The sequence below is a fragment of the Balaenoptera physalus genome, assembly GCF_965194825.1.
Source record: "Balaenoptera physalus genome assembly, chromosome: 5".
NCBI classification, from domain to species: domain Eukaryota; kingdom Metazoa; phylum Chordata; class Mammalia; order Artiodactyla; family Balaenopteridae; genus Balaenoptera; species Balaenoptera physalus.
In genome coordinates this window covers 62,994,150-63,015,347 of record NC_138884.1, presented here as the reverse complement: position 1 = coordinate 63,015,347, position 21,198 = coordinate 62,994,150, and the positions used below count along the sequence as shown (strand labels likewise).

Here is a 21,198-nt window from a genome sequence, read left to right as displayed (position 1 = left end):
TTACTCTACCCAGCAAGGATCTCATTCAGATTCGACGAAGAAATTAAAACCTTTACAGACAAGCAGAAGCTAAGAAAATTGAGCACCACCAAACCAACTTTACAACAAATGCTAAAGGAACTTCTCTAGGCAGGAAACACAAGAGAAGGAAAAGACCTACAATAACAAAACCAAAACAATTAAGAAAATGGTAATAGGAACATACATATTGATAATTACCTTAAATATAAATGGATTAAATGCTCCAAACAAAAGACATAGACTGGCTGAATGGATACAAAAACAAGACCTCTATATATGCTGTCTACAAGAGACCCACTTCAGACCTAGGGACACATACAGACTGAAAGTGAGGGGATGAAAAAACAAATTCCAGGAAAATGGAAATCAAAAGAAAGCTGGAATAGCAATTCTCATATCAGACAAAATAGACTTTAAAACAAAGACTATTACAAGAGACAAAGAAGGACACTATATAATGATCAAGGGATCAATCCGAGGAGAAGACATAACAATTGTAAATATTTATGCACCCAAAATTGGAGTACCTCAATACATAAGGCAAATTCTAACAGCCATAAAAGGGGAAATCGACAGTAACACAATCATAGTAGGGGACTTTAACACCCCGCTTTCACCAATGGACATATCATCCAAAGTGAAAATAAGTAAGGAAAGACAAGCTTTAATAGATACACTAAACAAGCTGGACTTAATTGATATTTATAGAATATTCTATCCAAAAACAACAGAATACACTTTCTTCTCAAGTGCTCATGGAACATTCTCCAGGATAAATCATATCCTGGGTCACAAATCAAGCCTTGGTAAATTTAATTGAAATCGTATCAAGTATCTTTTCTGACCTCAACGCTATGAGACTAGATATCAATTACAGGAAAAAATCTGTAAAAAATAAAAACACATGGAGGCTAAGCAATATACTACTTAATAACCAAGAGATCACTGAAGAAATCAAAGAGGAAATCAAAAAATACCTACAAAAAAATGACAAAGGAAACACGATGACCAAAAACCTATGGGATGCAGCAAAAGCAGTTCTAAGAGGGAAGTTTATAGCAATACAATCCTAACTTAAGAAACAAGAAACATCTCAAATAAACAACTTAACTTTACACCTACAGCAATTAGAGAAAGAAGGGGAAAAAACCCCAAAGTTAGCAGAAGGAAAGAAATCATAAAGATCAGATCAGAAATAAATGAAAAAGAAATGAAGGAAACGATAGCAAAGATCAATAAAACTAAAAGCTAGTTCCTTGAGAAGATAAACAAAATTGATAAACCATTAGCCAGACTCATCAAGAAAAAAAGGGAGAAGACTCAAATCAATAGAATTAGAAATGAAAATGGAGTAATAACAACTGACACTGCAGAAATACACAGGATCATGAGAGATTACTACAAGCAACTATATGCCAGTAAAATGGACAACCTGGAAGAAGTGGACAAAATCTTAGAAATGCACAACCTTCCAAGACTGAACCAGGAAGACATAGAAAATATAAACATACCAATCACAAGCACTGAAATTGAAACTGTGATTTAAAATCTTCCAACAAACAAAAACCCAGGACCAGATGGCTTCACAGGCGAATTCTATCAAACATTTAGAGAAGAGCTCACACCTATCCTTCTCAAACTCTTCCAAAATATAGCAGAGGGAGGAACACTCCCACACTCATTCTACGAGGCCACCATCACTCTGATACCAAAATCATACAAAGATGTCACAAAGAAAGAAAACTACAGGCCAATATCACTGATGAACATAGGTGCAAAAATCCTCAACAAAATACTAGCAAACAGAATACAACAGCACATTAAAATGATCATACACCATGATCAAGTGGGATTTATCCCAGGAATGCAAGGATTCTTAAATATATGCAAATCAATCAATATGATACAAAACATTAACAAATTGAAGAATAAAAACCATATGATCATCTCAATAGTTGCAGAAAAAGCTTTTGACAAAATTCAACACCCATTTATGATAAAAACTATCTAGAAAGTAGGCATAGAGGGAACTTACCTCAACATAATAAAGGCCATATGTGACAAGCCCACAGCTAACATCATCCCCAATGGTGAAAAACTGAAACCATTTCCACTAAGATCAGGAACAAGACAAGGTTGCCCACTCTCACCACTATTATTCAACAAAGCTTTGGAAGTTTTAACCACAGCAATCAGAGAAGAAAAAGAAATAAAAGGAATCCAAATTGGAAAAGAAGTAAAGCTGTCACTGTTTGCAGATAACATGATACTATACATAGAGAATCCTAAAGATGCTACCAGAAAACTACTAGAGCTAATCAATGAATTTGCTAAAGTAGCAGGATACAAAATTAATGCACAGAAATCTCTTGCATTCCTATACACTAATGATGAAATATCTGAAAGAAAAATTAAGGAAACACTCCCATTTACCATTGCAACAAAAAGAATAAAATACCTAGGAATAAACCTACCTAAGGAGACAAAACACCTGTATGCAGAAAACTATAAGATACTGAGGAAAGAAATTAAATATGATACAAACATATGGAGAGATATACCATGTTCTTGGATTGGAAGAATCAACATTGTGAAAATGACTCTACTACCCAAAGCAATCTACAGATTCGATGCATTCCCTATCAAACTACCAGTGGCATTTTTCACAGAACTAGAACAAAAAAATTCACCATTTGTATGGAAACACAAAAGACCCCGAATAGTAAAAACAATATTGAGAAAGAAAAACAGAGCTGTAGAAATCAGGCTCCCTGATTTCAGACTATACTACAAGACTACAGTAATCAAGACAGTATGGTACTGGCACAAAAACAGAAATACAGATCAATGGAATAGGATAGAAAGCCCAGCAATAAACCCATGCACATATGGTCACCTTATCTTTGATAAAGGAGGCAAGAATATACAATGGAGAAAAGACAGCCTCTTCAATAAGTGGTGCTGGGAAAACTGGACAGCTACATGTAAAAGAATGAAATTAGAACACTTCCTAACTCTATACACAAAAATAAACTCAAAATGGATTAAAGACCTAAATGTAAGGCCAGACAATATAAAACTCTTAGAGGAAAACACAGGCAGAACACATTTCCACATAAATCACAGCAAGATCTTTTTTGACCCACCTCCTAGAGAAATGGAAATAAAAACAAAAATAAACAAATGGGACCTAATGAAAGTTGAAAGCTTTTGCACAGCAAAGGAAAGCATAAACAGGAGGAAAAGACAACCCTCAGAATGGGAGAAAATATTTGCAAATGAAGCAACTGACAAAGGATTTATCTCCAAAGCTTACAAGCAGCTCATGCAGCTCATTATCAAAAAAACAAACAACCCAATGCAAAAATGGGCGGAAGAACTAAATAGACATTTCTCCAAAGAAGATATACAGATTGCCAACAAACACATGAAAGAATGCTCAACATCATTAATCATTAGAGAAATGCAAATCAAAACTACAATGAGATATCTCAAACCATTCAGAATGGCCATCATCAAAAAAACTACAAAGAATAAACGCTGGAGAGGGTGTGGAGAAAAGGGAACCCTCTTGCACTGTTGGTGGCAATGTAAATTGATACAGCCACTATGGAGAACTGTATGTAGGTTCCTTAAAAAACTAAAAATAGAACTACCATACGACCCAGCAATCCCACTACTGGGCATATACCCTGAGAGAAGCATAATTCAAAAAGAGTCATGTACCACAATGTTCATTGCAGCTCTATTTCCAAAAGCCAGGACATGGAAGCCACCTAAGTGTCCATTGACAGATGAATGGATAAAGAAGATGTGGCACATATATACAATGGAATATTACTCAGCCATAAAAAGAAACGAAATTGAGTTATTTGTAGTGAGGTGGATGGACCTAGAGTTTGTCATACAGAGTGAAGTAAGTCAAAGAGAAAAACAAATACCGTATGCTAACACGTATATATGGAATCTAAAAAGAAAAAGAAAACAGTGGTTCTGAAGAACGTAGGAGCGGGACAGGAAAAAAGACCCAGACGTAGAGAATGGATTTGAGGACACGGGGAGGGGGAAAGGTCAACTGGGACGAAGTGAGAGAGTGGCATGGACTTATATGTACTCCCAAATGTAAAATAGATAGCTAGTGGGAAGCAGCCACGGAGCACAGGGAGATCAACTCGGTGCTTTGTGACCACCTAAGTGGGATAGGGAGGATGGGAGGGAGACGCAAGAGGGAGGAGATATGGGGATATATGTATATGTATAGCTGATTCACTTTGTTATAAAGCAGAAACTAACATACCATTGTAAAGCAATTATACTCCAATAAACATGTTATTAAAAAAAAACAAAAAGAAACTCTGACCTGAGAAAGAAAAGGAAAGGTAATAAATATCTTAGTAATATTCTTGTTTAGTATATAACATTTCTGTTATACAAATATAGAAAACAAATATCACCTGATGCGTTATTTTTGTATACAATTAGCTAAGATATCTGAAAGGTAGTATTTTCCCAGATTTCTATGTCAGTTTATTAATACCCAGGCAGAGTTGAAACTTCCTGCCAAAGTTCCGTCAAATCACGGTAGCTGAAGGCAGTTAACAGCATCAAAACAAGGTGGAAAGTGAGGCATTGACAACTGAAGTGCCCTTCCCTCCCATAGCTTAAGAAAGCCTCCAGTTTCCCTCAACAATCCAAGACTTTGGTACTGGAATGAAAAAATCCAGAGGGCCACACTGAAATCCAGCTGCAGTCACTCCAAATAAGAGTCCAGCTTGAGCCCAGCTTCCCCAGCAGTCGGGGGAAATCAGTTCTAATGCTCTCACAGAAAAATTAATCCCAGAAAAATCCATCACTTAACCACATATACTAGCTCTTCAGTGAAATAAATTAGAATTCCAGGGGAAACAGATAATATGCTTGTCCATTTTAGAAGTTCTTCATGACCAGGTTCTGACTTCATCAAGAAGAAAGCAGTGATTTCCAAACTTCCATCTGAACAAAAAATTATTTAGACTCTTACTAACTGTGCAGATTTCCAGGGACACTTCTCCACTTAAAAATTCTGACTCAGTAGTGTGGAGTGAGGCCAGAATTTGCAACTTAAACAAATAGTCTATATAATTAATCATTTCTGCAACAAATATTTGAGTGTCTCATATGTGCCCGACAAAGGTCTATGCACTGGGAAAGCTATCTCCTAGTGGAAGAAGACAGAGAATAGTAAACAAACATATACAAATTTTTAAAATCATTTTTTTGTGATATGTTATGAAGAAAATTATAAAGTAAAATAATAGAGTGATGAAGAAAAGGAAATGACTACTCAGAAAAAATGCCAAGGAAAGCATCTCTGAGAAGAAGATATTCAAGCTGAAAACTGAATAATATATGGGAGACAGTAGTGAGAAAAACTGGGGTAAGAACATTTCTGAGACTATGAACACAAGTGAAAAGTTCCTGATTTTCCCAGAAATCCCAGAGTTTGGTATTTTCTAGGAACAGAAAGGTTGTTGAAGCTGGCATGTATTGAGAGAAAGATTGGTAGAAGATAAGATAAGAGGAATAAAGAGAGACTAGTAGCCTCTGATAAAAGGCTTGGAACTTATTCTAAGTGCTATAGGAAGCCATTGAAAGATTTTAAGCAGGAGAATAATCATATTAGATATATGTCCAAAAGTAACATTTTTATGGCTATGTAAAGAATGATTGTAAGATGACAAGAGTGAAAGTAGCGAGATCAGACAGGGAACTGTTGGGATAGTCAGGTGTGCAATGTCAGTAGCTGGGCCTCACTAGGTAAGACTAGAAAGTGGTGACAGATTCAGCATATATTATTAAGACAGGGCTTATCATTCTTCTATGGATCGTAAGGGAGGTGAGACAAAAGATGACACATAGGATTTTCTCTTGAGCCACTGGGTATCATAGCACCATTTATTAAAAAGGAAAAGACTAGTGGAGGACTTATTTGAGACAGGGATATGTTTGCAGATCAAATATTAGGTTTTGTTCATGGTAAATTTGGGGTGTCTAATTCAAATACAAACAGAGGTGTTACAAAACTCTTAGATACTTAAATCTGTAGTTCAATGAAGTCAGCTGCATGTAGATGATATTTAAGGCTATAGGAATGGAGTAGGTCAACTAGAATGATATTAAAGATAGAGACTAGGGGGAAAGGTAGAGGAGTGGTGAACTCAGGAAGAAACTTTGAAAGTTTTCCCAACTTTAAAGTTTGAAGAAAATAAAAGGAACCAAGAGAGAAAGTAAGAGCAGGCAGTGATTTGAGAGGAAAAAAACAGAAAAAGAAATCTTAAAAGTCAGAAAGACCAATCACCATTCCAAAGACTGCTGAGATTGACTAAGCAGAGGATCTAAATGTTAGCAATGGATTTGGCCACATGGAGGTCAGAGTTGAGCTATCTGTTTTGAATGGCCAAAAAGGAATAAAAGACCTATGGGAGTAAATGTAGGACAGAATTACTGCGAGCCCTAAGACCACATTGACTAATTAACACTTTACAGAAATGAAAAGTTTTCTTGATTACCCCTTGTATTTTGTAATCTGTGTCTTTAAATGGGACCCAGAAACCCTGGAAAGTCACTAAAGCATGAATTTATGTGTGCATTAATGCTAATGTCAGAATGACACCCCATTCTGGGCTCCAGATGACATCCAATGTCTCCTCACAGTCTTCCTACCAATGTCCAGCTGAAAACATGTTCTCTTTAGATGTTCCCTGCAAGTAGAGATCATGACTATCTACTCTATCCCCAAAATGTCTTATTTTTTAATAAGACTGTATATGTCTGTGCATTTTTTATTTAACTGAATGATCTACAGGAGAGCAAAATTGTGATATTCCACTTTGTTCGTGTTAAAACAATTTTAAGAGCATTTTATGCTATTTTCCCATGATTTTTACACAACGGCAATGGTTTCTGAAGCATACAAATTTCTACACTAAAATGTTACTTTTCTGATGTCTTAAGAATTAATAATATAGAAAGTTATGTTAGTTATTTACATTGTGACTACTATCACAAACATTGTTGTACTTCAATCACATGGTATTGAGATCAGCCTGGTACTAATGAAGTTGCTAAAAAATAAAATAAGACAGAAAAAATAATAAAACCACATGCAAGTTAATACCACCAAAAGAAGAGAAAATGGAAATAAAGTACATAACAGATGTAAGAAACACTAACAGAATAAGAGGAAGCTGCTATGGGTAAAAGAATGCATACGAGTCGATAATCATCTTTCCACTTATCACAAAATGTTTATTTCATAGTGCTGGAAATATGAACTTCTTAAAAATGCAATAGCTCCAGTGTGTCAGAGTTATATAAATGGACACTGCTTACCAGGATCTAAACACAAGGAAGCTGTAGCTTGACTGAGAAGCCCTGCTGGTGCTCCTCCCATATTCCAGGGATGTTTCAGGAGTCCGTCATGGCGCCTCAGATGAATACGTGACTAGATCAAGGCTGGTGAATCAGTTCTAGATCACAAACACAATAAGTTTGAAGACTGTTCAGCATCATCCTGACACCCTGGGAGATTTCATTTTGTAGGAGATCTGATTCTTCTTTTAAGAGCTTTTCTTTGGAAAACACTAGGGTATCTGAATAGCTCCAGAATAGAATTCACCTAGTTTGTCTACAATGATCACTCAAAACTCTTTAGCTCTCTTAGATTGCCTGAGGTGGATATATATGATATGGGGAATGTTCAGTGTCACTAGTATTCAAGTAAATGTTAGACTATCAGCTCCATAAGGGCAACAATCTTTGCCTGCTTTGGCTACTAATTTATCCTTAATGCCTGGAACAGTACCTGAAATAATTTAAGTGCTAAAAGAATAATATTTAGTTTTGCAGAGTTCCCAAGGGGCCCAGAAGAAATGTAGAAATGTTTTTCTTTTAGTAGGGAGAAGGATTCCTAGCATTCCCAGGTGAAATATATTATCCTGATAATGTCATTGAAGGTACTCTTGAGTCTCTGGTACTCGTGAATTAAATAAATAAACTCTCAACTGAAAATCAGTATCATTTTATGGCTCTACGTCAATGGCAGAGAAATTACCATGTGAAACAGAATACTTTCATAATTTGAGGACTGACCAGAACATAATCTTCCAACCATCACTTGACCCAGATGACCAAAGGAAAATGATGTAACTGAACAGTCCAAATAGATTGGCTGGTCTTACTACTTTAGCAGCATGTTTTAGCAGTTTTGAAACTCTGCCATCTTTCTCTGAACTGCAGAAATCAACTATTTTGAAAAATAGAAAATCTCAACTTACTCTATACAAACTGAATAAGCATTTCAGGGCTGTGAACATCATTCCTAACTTTCTCAGACATGAAATACTTCTAAGAAAAAGAGGAATACAACACAATGCTGTTATTATTTCTTGTTTGTATTCTGGCAGTCCTACATTGATTCCTGTAAATACCTCAATCTGGCCAGGACTTCACAGCTAAAGTGAAGTCACAGTTAATGTTTTTTCCAGAGAAATGTAAGCAAAAGAAAATATTCTTCCCTGAATTATCTAGGCAAATTATTTGGTTAGTTGTATTTTACCAAAATATTCCCCATATTGGTGGTTTTATGATATATATTTTGTAAGTCAGAATGAGCTGTCTTTGAAACAGAACAATTATTCTGAATTCAATAATTTAATTTTATACATCCAGAATGGTTCACCTATATTATTGAAATTTAAGAATCTAAGTGCAACTTTGATTCATAAGAGGTTAATCAATCAACAGGTGCTTATTGCATGCTTATACCATGAACTTACTGAAGAATAAAATGCAAATGGATCCCTACTTTATATTGATTAAACTATTTTATATTTGGAAATAACTTGTAAGAAGTTGTTCTTAAGTATATAAGAGATGGTCAGTTTTCTAGTTTTTAAGTATTGATGGTTGTAATTCTGGAAGAATACGACCAACCACAGCCCATAATATATGTAGGGTCAATTGATATCCAGGGTCTTAAATTAAAAAGAAACATTTGAAATGTAAAAGTGCTGTGGTTAGCTATTTTTCATTTTAATAATAGCTTTAAATTCAAATAGGTATAGTTAGTTGATTAAGAATGCAGTTAATATTTTTAGAACTTCTCCATATCTTTTCATAAAACATAAAAATTCATTCTTTAAAAAGTGTGAATAATCTCTTTTCAAACCTTATGAATGACAACTCTATTTCCCCCTCTGCATTTCATTAACCGAGATAGACGCAAAGATGGTCCTGCTATTGTCAAATCTTTCCTTTCTGTCATCTTCCTATTGGGTGCAATGTAGAAGGAAGATAAATCGCATGACGCAAGGCACTAACACCCTTTAATTAGTCTCCAGTTATTTACCTTGGGTCTTCCCTACAGTTGAGAGGCCAACTCAACCTACTGCCAAGCAAGACCTGACGGGCACAAGGAAAGGTAATCATATTAAAACGTCCAGAGAGAATGATTCTTTTTCACAGTAGTTAATAATAACGCCACCAATGTTATTTTAGAGGCACATTTTCTTCCTTTTAACTTTATTGTTAAGCTTGAATATGCCTTGGCATCATTTTGATATTAGTTTCTAACCTAAACCTTAGATTCTGTATAATGTTATCATCAAATTTATTTTTAACTTCACTTTGGGTTAAAGTCAAGGTTTGATACTGGATAAACTACTGAAGACAATGTAAATTCTAAAAAAAAGGTTCATTGTTCAAGACAATGAACCTACTCCTACAGACAAATGTGGAGGGCTAACTTAGGAAGATGAAAGTGCATAATAATCCAGATTGATCCCTTAATTAATTTCAAAATTTTATTTATATCTAAAGGTTATAATTTTATTTGTTATAATATAGTTTTAAAAAAAAACCATTACTTACATATCCTAATGAAAGCTGAATAGTTCTTCTGTTTCACAAATTTTTCTTTCTTACCAAGTGATGAAGGCAAATTCAAGTACTCATTGGTTTAAGTAACCAACAAGTAAAGTATGGTTTTATCTCTGTGATTTCTGTTTACAATAAAAAGGGAGGAACTACTATCATTTTACAGATTGTTTTTGTGTATGTTTGTGTTATAATTTTGCATGAATTGTAAAGAAGTCTGTGATTCACCATGGAAATATTATTGTTCAGTCTACAGTCTTAAAAGTTAAACAGTGATTATTGTACAATATTGTTTTCTATATTCACTATACTGTATTATAATCATCAAGCTTGCTAAGGGACTAGATCGTAATTATTCCAACCACAAAAAAGAAATGATAATTATGTGACATGACAGAGGTGTTAATTATCACTATAATGGCAATCATATTACAATTATACAAATACATCAAATCTACATGTTGTACACCTTAAATTTACACAATGTTTATGTCAAATCTATTTCAATTAAGAAAAAGTTAACTAGCAAGTGAAGAATTAATAAGGAACTCCATTCTTCTCAGTGAAACTTGAGAGGAAACAACCTATGCTGTAGGTTGTTCAAATTTGATCACACATGAGTTCTTTTCCATCCAATGATATCCCATCAGAGGTTCTGAAGTCAGTTTAGTAGACAGCTTTTCTAATCATTCTTGGCTGAAAATCAAAGGTGAATGGAGTCTGGTGTGTGCTCTCTTTACCAAGCCTGAACTTTAACTCTGTGACCCTCTTTTGTAAAACTCAGTTTGTAGGTTTCAAGTCTATACAAGTATAGCAATAACAATAGCTGCAACAAGATGTAGTTAGTATTTACTTCATAAATACAATATGTATTTAAATATTAAAAGTTTGAAGTGTTATATGTATCTTTTTAAAAAGGCAATTTATTTTTTTAAAAAATCAAATAAATATGCGTAACTACCCTATACTCCTTTACAAAGGTAAGGCTAATTTATTTCTTCAAATATTTCAGCCAGAGACCTGTAATTGTCATATCTTATATTTTTTCATTAAAATGATCAAGTTAATCACATCATTTATGATTACTGGAGAAGCAGATTATGAAAAATGCAGTTTCAGTATACCCCCCATCTCCTCCATTTTACATGTTCCTGTTAGCTTAATTGTGGAATTATAGAATTTCAGAAATTTCAGTTCTAACTTTTGTTTATAGGTAACAGTAGTAAGGCTCAGATAAAGGAAATTACTTGGCCAAAATTACACAAGTAGAGATAGAGCCTGAGATAGAACTCAGTTCTCCAAAGGAATGTGTAGTCACCTCAGTCTCTAATCTGAAACCACGCAACTGCTTTCCGTTGTTTAGAAAGGCATGTCTAATTCTTCAACCTGGCATTTAAGACCTCTGCTTTTTCTTCCCTCAACTTTCTTTCCAATTTTGTATTTCCCTTCTCTCCATTCAAATGCCCATGGATAGTCCCAAGGCTTTCTCCTCTACTTGAAGTTTCTCTCTATTAATCTCTGCATGGGCAAGTCCCACCTATAATGCTATCTCCTACAGAAATAACTTGTTGATTTCTTAACTGAAAACTTCTATCTGTAGAAAACCACTTTTGTGACATTTTCTACTTTCTTTCCTCTAACAGTGATTTGTGTGTGTTGCAACTCTCTTCCTAAAATTGATGTTACTTGGCAAGACCAATTCACCTTGATAATCTCAACACTTGACACAGTGCTTTGTTCCTAGTAGGTTCCTGGTGCATGTGAAATGAATATATGATTAACCTTATAATGGTACTTTCAGTAATATAACCAAAAATTAAATACATTCATTTTATACTGTTTGGTTTTTCTAAAGCTTTTAATAAAATAGATATAGATTTTCCACATTGGTTAAATCTACCCCTAAATCTGACTTTTTTTTCCCCCTTAAACCAAAGAGGACATTGTTCCAAATCACTCTTAAATTATTAGCAACAGATCCTTTTAATGTAATGTTTTTAATTTTTATTTTTAGGTGCAATGATGAAGAGTTTTTTCCTAGTTGTGACTATCCTGGCATTAACCCTGCCTTTTCTGGTGAGTTAATTTCATCTGATCAATTTGTATCAAAACTTTTTTAAAAATTTATTTAAGGTCTCTAATTATGTAAATTTCTAAATACAGTTATATTTTATGGAACAAAACAGCTGCATACTAACTATATTTTCCTAACAGTAATTTATTTTTACATTTATTTCTCTTATACAATTAAAGTCATGTTCTTCTGAATATATTTCTGGTTTCCAGGAATCAAGAAGTCATACTTTATCATGTATAGAAAACCTTTAAGATTTTCATATGATAGAGAAAATACATTTGGGGGGGAAAAAACAGTACCGAAAATATTTTTAAATTATAATGTGCTCTAAAAATTCACAAAAAATAAATACAGAAATCATAGACCAGGATCAGAAATGTTTTTAATTAAATTCCTATCTCGTGCAGACTCCAATCTCTTAAGGGACTAAATTCTTAAAAGATTAGGAGCTGGGCTTCCCTGGTGGTGCAGTGGTTGGGAGTCTGCCTGCCAATGCAGGGGACACGGGTTCATGCCCTGGTCCGGGAAGATCCCACATACCGCGGAGCGGCTAGGCCCGTGAGCCACAACTACTGAGTCTGCGCGTCTGCAGCCTGTGCTCCGCAGCGGGAGGGGCCACGACAGTGAGAAGCCCGTGCACCGCGATGAAGAGTGGCCCCCGCTCTCCGCAACTGGAGAAAGCCCTTGCACAGAAACGAAGACCCAACACAGCCAAAAATAAATAAATAAATAAATTTATTTAAAAAAAAAAAAAAGATTAGGAGCTCGTTTAAGCTTTGTTACCAATTTCAAATAACTTGACATGTACTTTTAACATTCAAACATATTGTAACTTTTGTTATAATCTTCCCATTATATCAATTGAGACTCCTTCTCAGGGCTTATATCCATAAACAACTCTATGATTTTCAGGCATTTTCTTGAATTACATGCGGTGTATTAAGGCTATTGGAACAAGAAAAATGTTTGAAATTTTTTTTTCTTTTAATTTTTTCGACTTGTTTTCCTTATTGTTTTGGCTATTGCTCTGTTTTATTTTCATGTTCATTTGGGGATCCCAGGCACCTATTTGCCAATAGCTAGTACAGGAAGGCAAATGTCTCATGTTTTATGACCTCCTCTTAGATTGTAAAATATGGGAGGGTGCTAGTCCTTGTTTCATAATTCATTTATTATTAAATTTAGATTTGCTTTTAAGTTAATATCTTTTAAATAACTCTATTAGGTAAATTCTTGGAGTCAAACTTTTAAAATATTTGAATTACTATGACTTTCACATTTATTTTCTTTCATTTATTCTCTGAAATTTGATTTTATTGTCGCCACCTGCATATTTAGAACTTGGGTTTTCTCTTTGAGTGAAAAGGATTAAAGTTTAAATCAGAAAGTGATCCACAACTGCCTGACCTATAGCAACCTCTTCTTGAGCTACTTGAGCCTACTCTAGCCCCCAAATACTCCTTCTGGTTTTCACAAAGCTACAAGCCCCACAGACATGAACAAATAATTCAAAAGAAGAATGAAAGTTTATAGATTTTACCATCCAATCTTATGAGCAATCAAAATTATACAAATTAAAACAGCAATGTGATAGCATCTTTTATATGCTAAATTTATTCCTTCTCTCCAAAATAAAAATAGTTAAGATACAATTTATTACTAGCAATTATGAGATGAACTGCACAATCTTATAGCCTACTGGTGGCATTATAAGTTGTCATAAATTTTCTGTACAGCAGTTTAATAATTTCTATCGAAGAATTTCCCCCCCAAAATCACATTTTTGAAAAACTGTCTTAAGAAATCAATTAAAACTATTTAAAAGGCCACTGATATCCAGATGTTATTCATCTCTCTATTTATAATAAAATATTTTTTGGAAAAAGCTTTAATGGTTAACAATAAAGAACAAACATTTCATGACATAATATTTTGATTATTTATATTTCAACTATGAATATGTAAGTATGAAAACTATGATATAATGGAAAAATGATATGAGAGATCATACTCCTTTTAAAAGAAGTAAAATACAAGATACTAAAATGAACATATACCAGGAATACATAATACATATAGATTGGCATTATATTTAAATATCTAGATTATCAGGATATTTGAGTGTAGGCAAACTTTCAATATTTATATAACTTTCTAAATTTTAAACTAGTGATTTAATAAATTTAGAGAAAAGTAAGTCTCTGTCTCTTATTACACACCAGTATTTTTTTTTTCTAATCTCTGATTTTCTATACCTACAACTCCCAAAAGGTTTGTAGAGTCTTTTATATCCAAGTGATATGTGTGAAAAGTCTTAAACTAGAACTGTCATTTTTAAAATATTTACCATTATGAACTCACTCAAAAGTTTATAAAACTTTTGTGAGTTTTAAAGCTTCATAAAATTGCTAACTCCTGATTTCCTATGAATGTTGTAATCCAGAATTAAGAAAAACACTATAAATACACAAAAATTGATTTTTTTAAATGGTGTTATTTATACAACACTTATATACTGACGTTTTGCTAGATTTTTTTAATCAAGAAAACCTCATAAATCATCTTAGTAGGAGAACAAAACCAGAAAAATATGCTCAATGCTCCTCTTATTTTTAACAATGTATATTCAATACAAACTGAATATAGGTTGTTCATGTTCTTCATTTAAGCAAATATCATGCATTATATTTGTTGGGGTCAAATGATCATATTCTTTTCAACACTGAATTTTTCTCCCTAAACAGTGATTTTTAAAGACAACTTAACCATGGAACTCATTATTACTATTTTAGTTAGTATATTTCTGTCACTTCTTGAGTGGTTCACAGACTATGGTTAGATAACCATGGAGAGTGCTTTATAATATTTTACAATACTAAAATAAAAACAAAAAAAATGTTTTGTCTTTGATATAAAAGATATTTTTAAAACCACAAAAAAATCTAGATTCTGTCTTGCTTTTTTTTAACTTCTTATTTCTTATTCTTTCTCTGAATCTCACCAGAGTGCAGAGGGGCAAAACCAGGAACAATCAACAGTAAGTTTAAATGTTTCCAGTAGAGATATGAACTCCAAAGTATAATATTATGCAAAGTTTAATGATATTAAAATGCCTCTGTCTAAACGCTAAGTAAATATTTAAACTCCATGAAATAATCTAATAATCCTTGTAAAAAATCACTTCAACAACCAATCATATGAATCAACCTCAATGTTTATCTGAAAATCTCAGTATCATTTTGTAGGCCAAGTCATGTCTTTTGATTTTCATGTGTATTTAGCAACATGAGAAAACCCTCTCAGAATTTAGTAGTGGGTAAAAATGAAAACAAAAGCAAAGTTTAATATTTCTCCTGCCTACTTTTAAAGACTTGGGGAAAGATCCCTCTCTGACCCTTCTTTGAATACCTCTCATACACTTGTATTTACTTCTACCTTTCGTTTCCCCAATCTGTTTGAATGAATAGGTCTCCTTTCATGAGAAGGGCTTGCTTTGCAGTGTAATTTTGTTGATTTGTTTCTATTTACATGGAAAGATCTAAAGATGTATTTTTATAACTGCACATAATTAATAGAACTGAAGCAAATAAAAATAGAAAATTTCCTAACTGATCTTTAATGGATAAAACTAGGCTGAAAAAAATCTGAAGTATAAATCCAGAAATCCACATCACATTATTTTACTATTCTGATATAATTAGTTTAGAAAAAAATGTGCCCTCAGCCTAATCCCTAGGTAAATAAAATAAAAAACAATTACAAACATGTGGTGAGAATGTATATATACACGTATAAGGAAAAATATGTACATAGTTTTTTCTGTGTGTAGTATGTTTGTATACTATATGCCAAAGCACTCTATGAGACTGGTCTAGCTGTGGTACTTATAATGCACAGCATTTACTGAGCTCTTTTTGTGTATGCCAAGCTCTGGTCAATGTTATTTATATTATGGATTAGCTCATCTAATTTTTTTGAAACTAATATTATTTTTAACGTTTGTTGAAAATCAAGAAGGGGAAGGGAAGTGTACAAATCCATATCTCGTAAAATAATATGGTTGCTGGGTTCACTATGTCCAATGTTGTACTTACTTAACATCAAATACTGTAACATTGTATTTCAAAAAATTCTGATTTAAGACATCTTTTCATTCTAGCCTACAATAATACTATTCTGCATAATTTATTCTTTTTGCAGCGCTGTGAGAATGGTGAAAGATTGTTCAATGAAAAAACAGTAAAATATATTCCAATTCATTATGTGCTGAGTAGGTATCCTAGTTATGGACTCAATTACTACCAGCACAGACTAGCTGCACTAATTAATAACCAATTTATGCCTTACCCATATTATGCAAAGCCAGTTGCAGTTAGGCCACATGCCCAAATTCCTCAATGGCAATTCCTGCCAAATATCCACCCACCTACTGTGGCACATCACCCACACCCACGTCCATCATTTATTGCCATTCCACCAAAGAAAACTCAGGATAAAACAGTCATCCCTATCATCAATACCATTGCTACTGCTGAGCCTACACTTATACCTACCACTGAACCAATAGTGAACACTGTAGTTACTCCAGAAGCTTCCTCAGAATTCATCACGAGTACACCTGAGACCACCACAGTCCAAGTTACTTCACCTGTGGTCTAAAAACTCTAAGGAAACATCAAAGAAGACAACACAGGTAAATGAGAAAAGACAAAATGAATAATAGACAAGATTCATGGATTTATCACAACAATCACAAAATCTAAAATAGTATAGATGATAAATTAAATCTGTTATGGGAGCAGGCAAAATGGGCTAATTATAACTTTAATTTGGTGTTGCCTTAGCATTGATACACTAGATTTTTTTCCAACAAGAAATGAAAAATAATCGTATTTTACAAAATGAAGAAAAATTGGGAACTTTTTTATCAAACTTTTTTCAACAACTGTAACACTCCTAGAATCTATTTGTTTTATTTTATTCCTATTCACAGACAAAGACAGTGGAGTAAAAGACAATGTTAAACTCATGATTTTTCTTATCTCAAAAATACTTCTTAGAACAATTTACATAGGATATGAGTTTAAATACATTTTAATTGTATAACAGTGTTCTTGCATTCAACAGTGTTCTTGCACTCTAATTTTGGTATGAATAGAGTGAAAGGAAATAATAGGCTTCCCATGTAGCTTTTTGATTTAAAATACAACTCAGTGTGACATAGTGGTAACAGCATTAAATCAGAGAAGGCTGCTTCTTCCATTGTGTGATCTTAGGCAAGTCATTACTCTCAATGAACTTTCATTTTCTCATAATTTTGGTTGCTATGAGATTCAAGTGAGAAAGCATATTGTGAATGAGTTGTAAAAAGTGATCAATCCATGAAATGTAATGCTTTAGAAAAGATAAAGTAAAATTAGTAAATACTAAAATTTATTTTCAACTAACATCTCAAGTCCTTACTAAATTATCAAAACTACATAACTATCTCAGTTTATTCCTGTAGCAGCCATGTGGAATGGATTATATTACCATCCTGAATTCACAAATGAAGAAAAATAAGCCTATAGATGCAAGTTACTACAGCTAGAAAGTTCAAAACTGGGAACCAAATCAAACCTGCTTGATTTCAGATAGTAAGGCTTAATTAGTATGTCACCTAACTCCATATGGGCTAATTTGCAAAAAAAAAAAAAGAAACAAAAAACAAAACAGAAAACAAACTATAATTTCCCAAGATCAGCATATGTAAATTTTATTATTGAGTTATGTTTAATAGGACCTCTGGTAAAAAAAAAAACTTAAGTTAATAAATCTTTGACTCATTAAAATTTTGAAAACAAAAGGAAAAAATTAATGGAGACAACATGAAAACAAGTAATTGAGTATGCAATTGTCCATTCTATTGATCTAAAATACATTATTACATGATTGTTTTTAACAGGATAATCATTATCTCAGTAGTTACATTTGTTCAAAACTCATGAACCTAGATTTCTAAGTTAAAACCACTGTATAACATCACTTATAAAAAAGAATGTATAGGACTGTGTCTTTCTATAAATATCAGGTGAAGACAATTATTTCAGTTCACTATATGTTGAATTTAAATGTTTAACTTTAGATATTTAATTTGATAGACTCCTTGATACAGACATTAGGCAAATTATGGAAGCTAAATAAAAGTCTACATATCGTGAGAACTGTTAGCACATTATGAACTAAATTCCTAAACTGTCATTTTTATAGGTCTTTCTGAAACCAAATGACTACTTCACCCTCTCCTTTAGCCAGCTGTCTGCCTTCAGTGAAGAGAAAATATGATTTTCACAGATTCGGCTCCTTTCTCTTCTCCCCTTACATTTTACATCCATGCCACATTTAATTTTTTGATTCCTGCATAATAAAGCCAATTGAATGCAATGGATCTCTTAATTTGAAATAGTCTGTGAATACACCTCAGGGATATTTGAAACTTTGAAATTCCAAGATAAATTTAGTGTGAGTTTGAGTACACACATTTAATTGGAGGCAAAGTTCATAATTTCGTCTGATTTTCAAAGTGGTCCATGGTTTAACACTGATTAAGAACATCTTCTGCAGGATGACACTGGAACATCTAAATTTATGGCTAAGTCATTGGGACCAGAGAAGAACTAAGCTATAGTGTTCAACTCCAGAAGACCACAAAGTGACTCTTGGGAGCCATGAGAACTCTAGAGTTAGCATTAAATTTAGGTGTCCAAATGTAATGTTAATTTTAGTCTAGATCATTCCCAAGAGCAAATTCCAGATACAGACAGGTTACAGATGACCACAACTACAAACACAGATAGATATATCGCAAAATAAACAGGAGTTGACTCTTGACCTGCATGAACCAGTTTCCTCCAGACTTGAAGCTATAGTCTCACACCTGTCAAACTCACACTCATACAAACACACACACACACACACACACACACCAGGAAGCTTAAGAAATTGAGGTCTTCCAGTCTACAAAAATTGGTGAATACTCAAAGTCCAAAAATATGACAGTTTTTCCCTTAATGAAATATTGCAAGGAAAATGAGTGGGTCATGTATGTGCTTGCTCCATATTTAACATATCATGCCAGGAAAAATACAAATCACTCAACCCGTACAAAGGGCTTACTGTCACTCTTTTGCCGAAACCCTCAAAAGATGTTCTATTGTTAGGAGTGGTTTACAAAACTTTACCTTCTCTCTCACTCAAATGCTAGAGCCTGGAAGAGAGGCCTGGTCAGGAACATGGCATGGCTGGGCTTCATTTGCTATGACCATTAATAATATTACTAATTTCTAGAAAAATGAAGTTAAAGGATGGAAGAAATAGAATTTATTTCATTAATTAATAAAACATTTATCTCAAAGTACTATAAGAATTATTATGGGATACAAAACAACAATAATAATAATAAGCAATCAACAGTTATATATTATAGACCATAGGCCAATTTTCTCTTTGCTCATATATATTTAATCTTTTAATATGTACTCATGGGCTACATATTACTATTGTTGTTACTATTATTATTATGAAAGAAAATTGAAGTAATTTTCCCCAAGTGGAACTGGAATTGAACCCAGATAATTTTGCTTTAAAATCCATGTTTTAATCTTGTGAACACTACTATAAAAGCATTTCCACACTGGGTGGTAAAATAAAATATGAAACAAAATACCTTGAAACAGGAAAAATATTCTTAAGTATTAATATTGGCTCATATTAATACAATAATATGTCTAACTAAAATAACATTAATAAAAAGAGTTGTTAAAAGTAGGATTTTAAATAAAACACTTACCTCCCTGATATGACATTATCTGATCTTTTGTAACAATTGGATTAACCAGTTAGAGTATACTATGTAAGTAATATGGCATAGTAAATCCCTCAACTACTATTTACATGTTAAGAAAATACATTGGTGAGTTGGTTATTTTGGATTTGGATAAATTACTTTCAGATGCAAGGGTCCATTCACGTGAAGGTAGTTTATATGAGAAATTATATCTTTAGCACAGAAAAGAAATGGGATCTGGAGATTTACACATAGTCATTCATTTTTCAATTATTTGCCAAATGCCCACTATGTGAATACAGCATGTTTCCTCTCCACCTCTAGGACCTCACAGACTAATGAGATTAGAAAAACATCTTATTATTCAGTCTTGTAGCACAACCTTATCTGAAAGTTCTCAGGTCTTCCACAAATGCAGTGATAAGTTATATAATAAACATTTACTTAGCACTTTAAAATGTATAAAGAGATTTCACACATATAAACCTCTTAATCTTCACCAATAACCTCTTAAAATAATTTCTTATTAATCTTCATTTTGTATATGTGAACACAACTTTAAAGTAGTTAAACATAAGACAGTGAAAATTTATAGGCCTTAGATTTAGATAGAACTGAATTAAAGTTTTAGTTCAAAATTGCTTAACTGTGTGACCCTGGGTAACAAATAAAGTGGAAAACAACATTTTTTGATTTATTGATATACGTTTTAGGCTCTGTATCAAGTATTTTACAGGTTTTACTTTATTTCACATAGTACTCCCTTAGAGAGGCACTATTATTATGTTCATATATTAACAAGGAAACCGAGGCTCAGAGAGATTAATTTGCCCAAGAACAAAAAGCCACTACATATATATACTACCAGATGTAAAATAGATAGCTAGTGGGAAGCAGCCACATAGCACAGGGAGATCAGCTCGGTGCTTTGTGACCACCTAGAGGGGTGGGATAGAGAGGGTGGGAGGGAGACACAAGAGGGAGAGGGAGGAGATATGGGGATGTATGTATATGTATAGCTGATTCACTTTGTTATAAAGCAGAAACTAACACACCATTGTAAAGCAATTATACTCCAATAAAGATGTTAAAAATAAATAAATAAAATAAAATGAAAAAAAAATTTTTAAATAAATTTTAAAAAGCCACTAAATGGTAGAGTTTTGTTTTGAACTCTAGCAATTCAGTACACCAGCCTTTGTTATCTTACTACTTGGACAAACAACTTTTAGCCTAAGACATTCATTATAGTACCCTACTTTCACTGGACAGTCAATAAATTTTTATTTCCTTATTCATAAAGAACATTCACTGTCTGCAAGACAAGGCAAATTTTCATGATCTTACTAATACTACCTTC

At 33.3% G+C, this 21,198-nt stretch overlaps 1 protein-coding gene across 1 annotated transcript; it reads left to right on the top strand.

Moving 5' to 3' along the window:
- Positions 1–2,812: 2,812 nt before the first annotated feature.
- Positions 2,813–20,963, top strand: CSN3 (casein kappa). Its single transcript, XM_082464016.1, has 3 exons — positions 2,813–12,012; positions 15,018–15,050; positions 16,214–20,963. Exons 1-3 carry the CDS (start codon positions 11,956–11,958, stop codon positions 16,670–16,672), a joined length of 549 nt encoding a protein of 182 aa, XP_082320142.1. The 5' UTR covers positions 2,813–11,955; the 3' UTR covers positions 16,673–20,963.
- Positions 20,964–21,198: the final 235 nt, after the last annotated feature.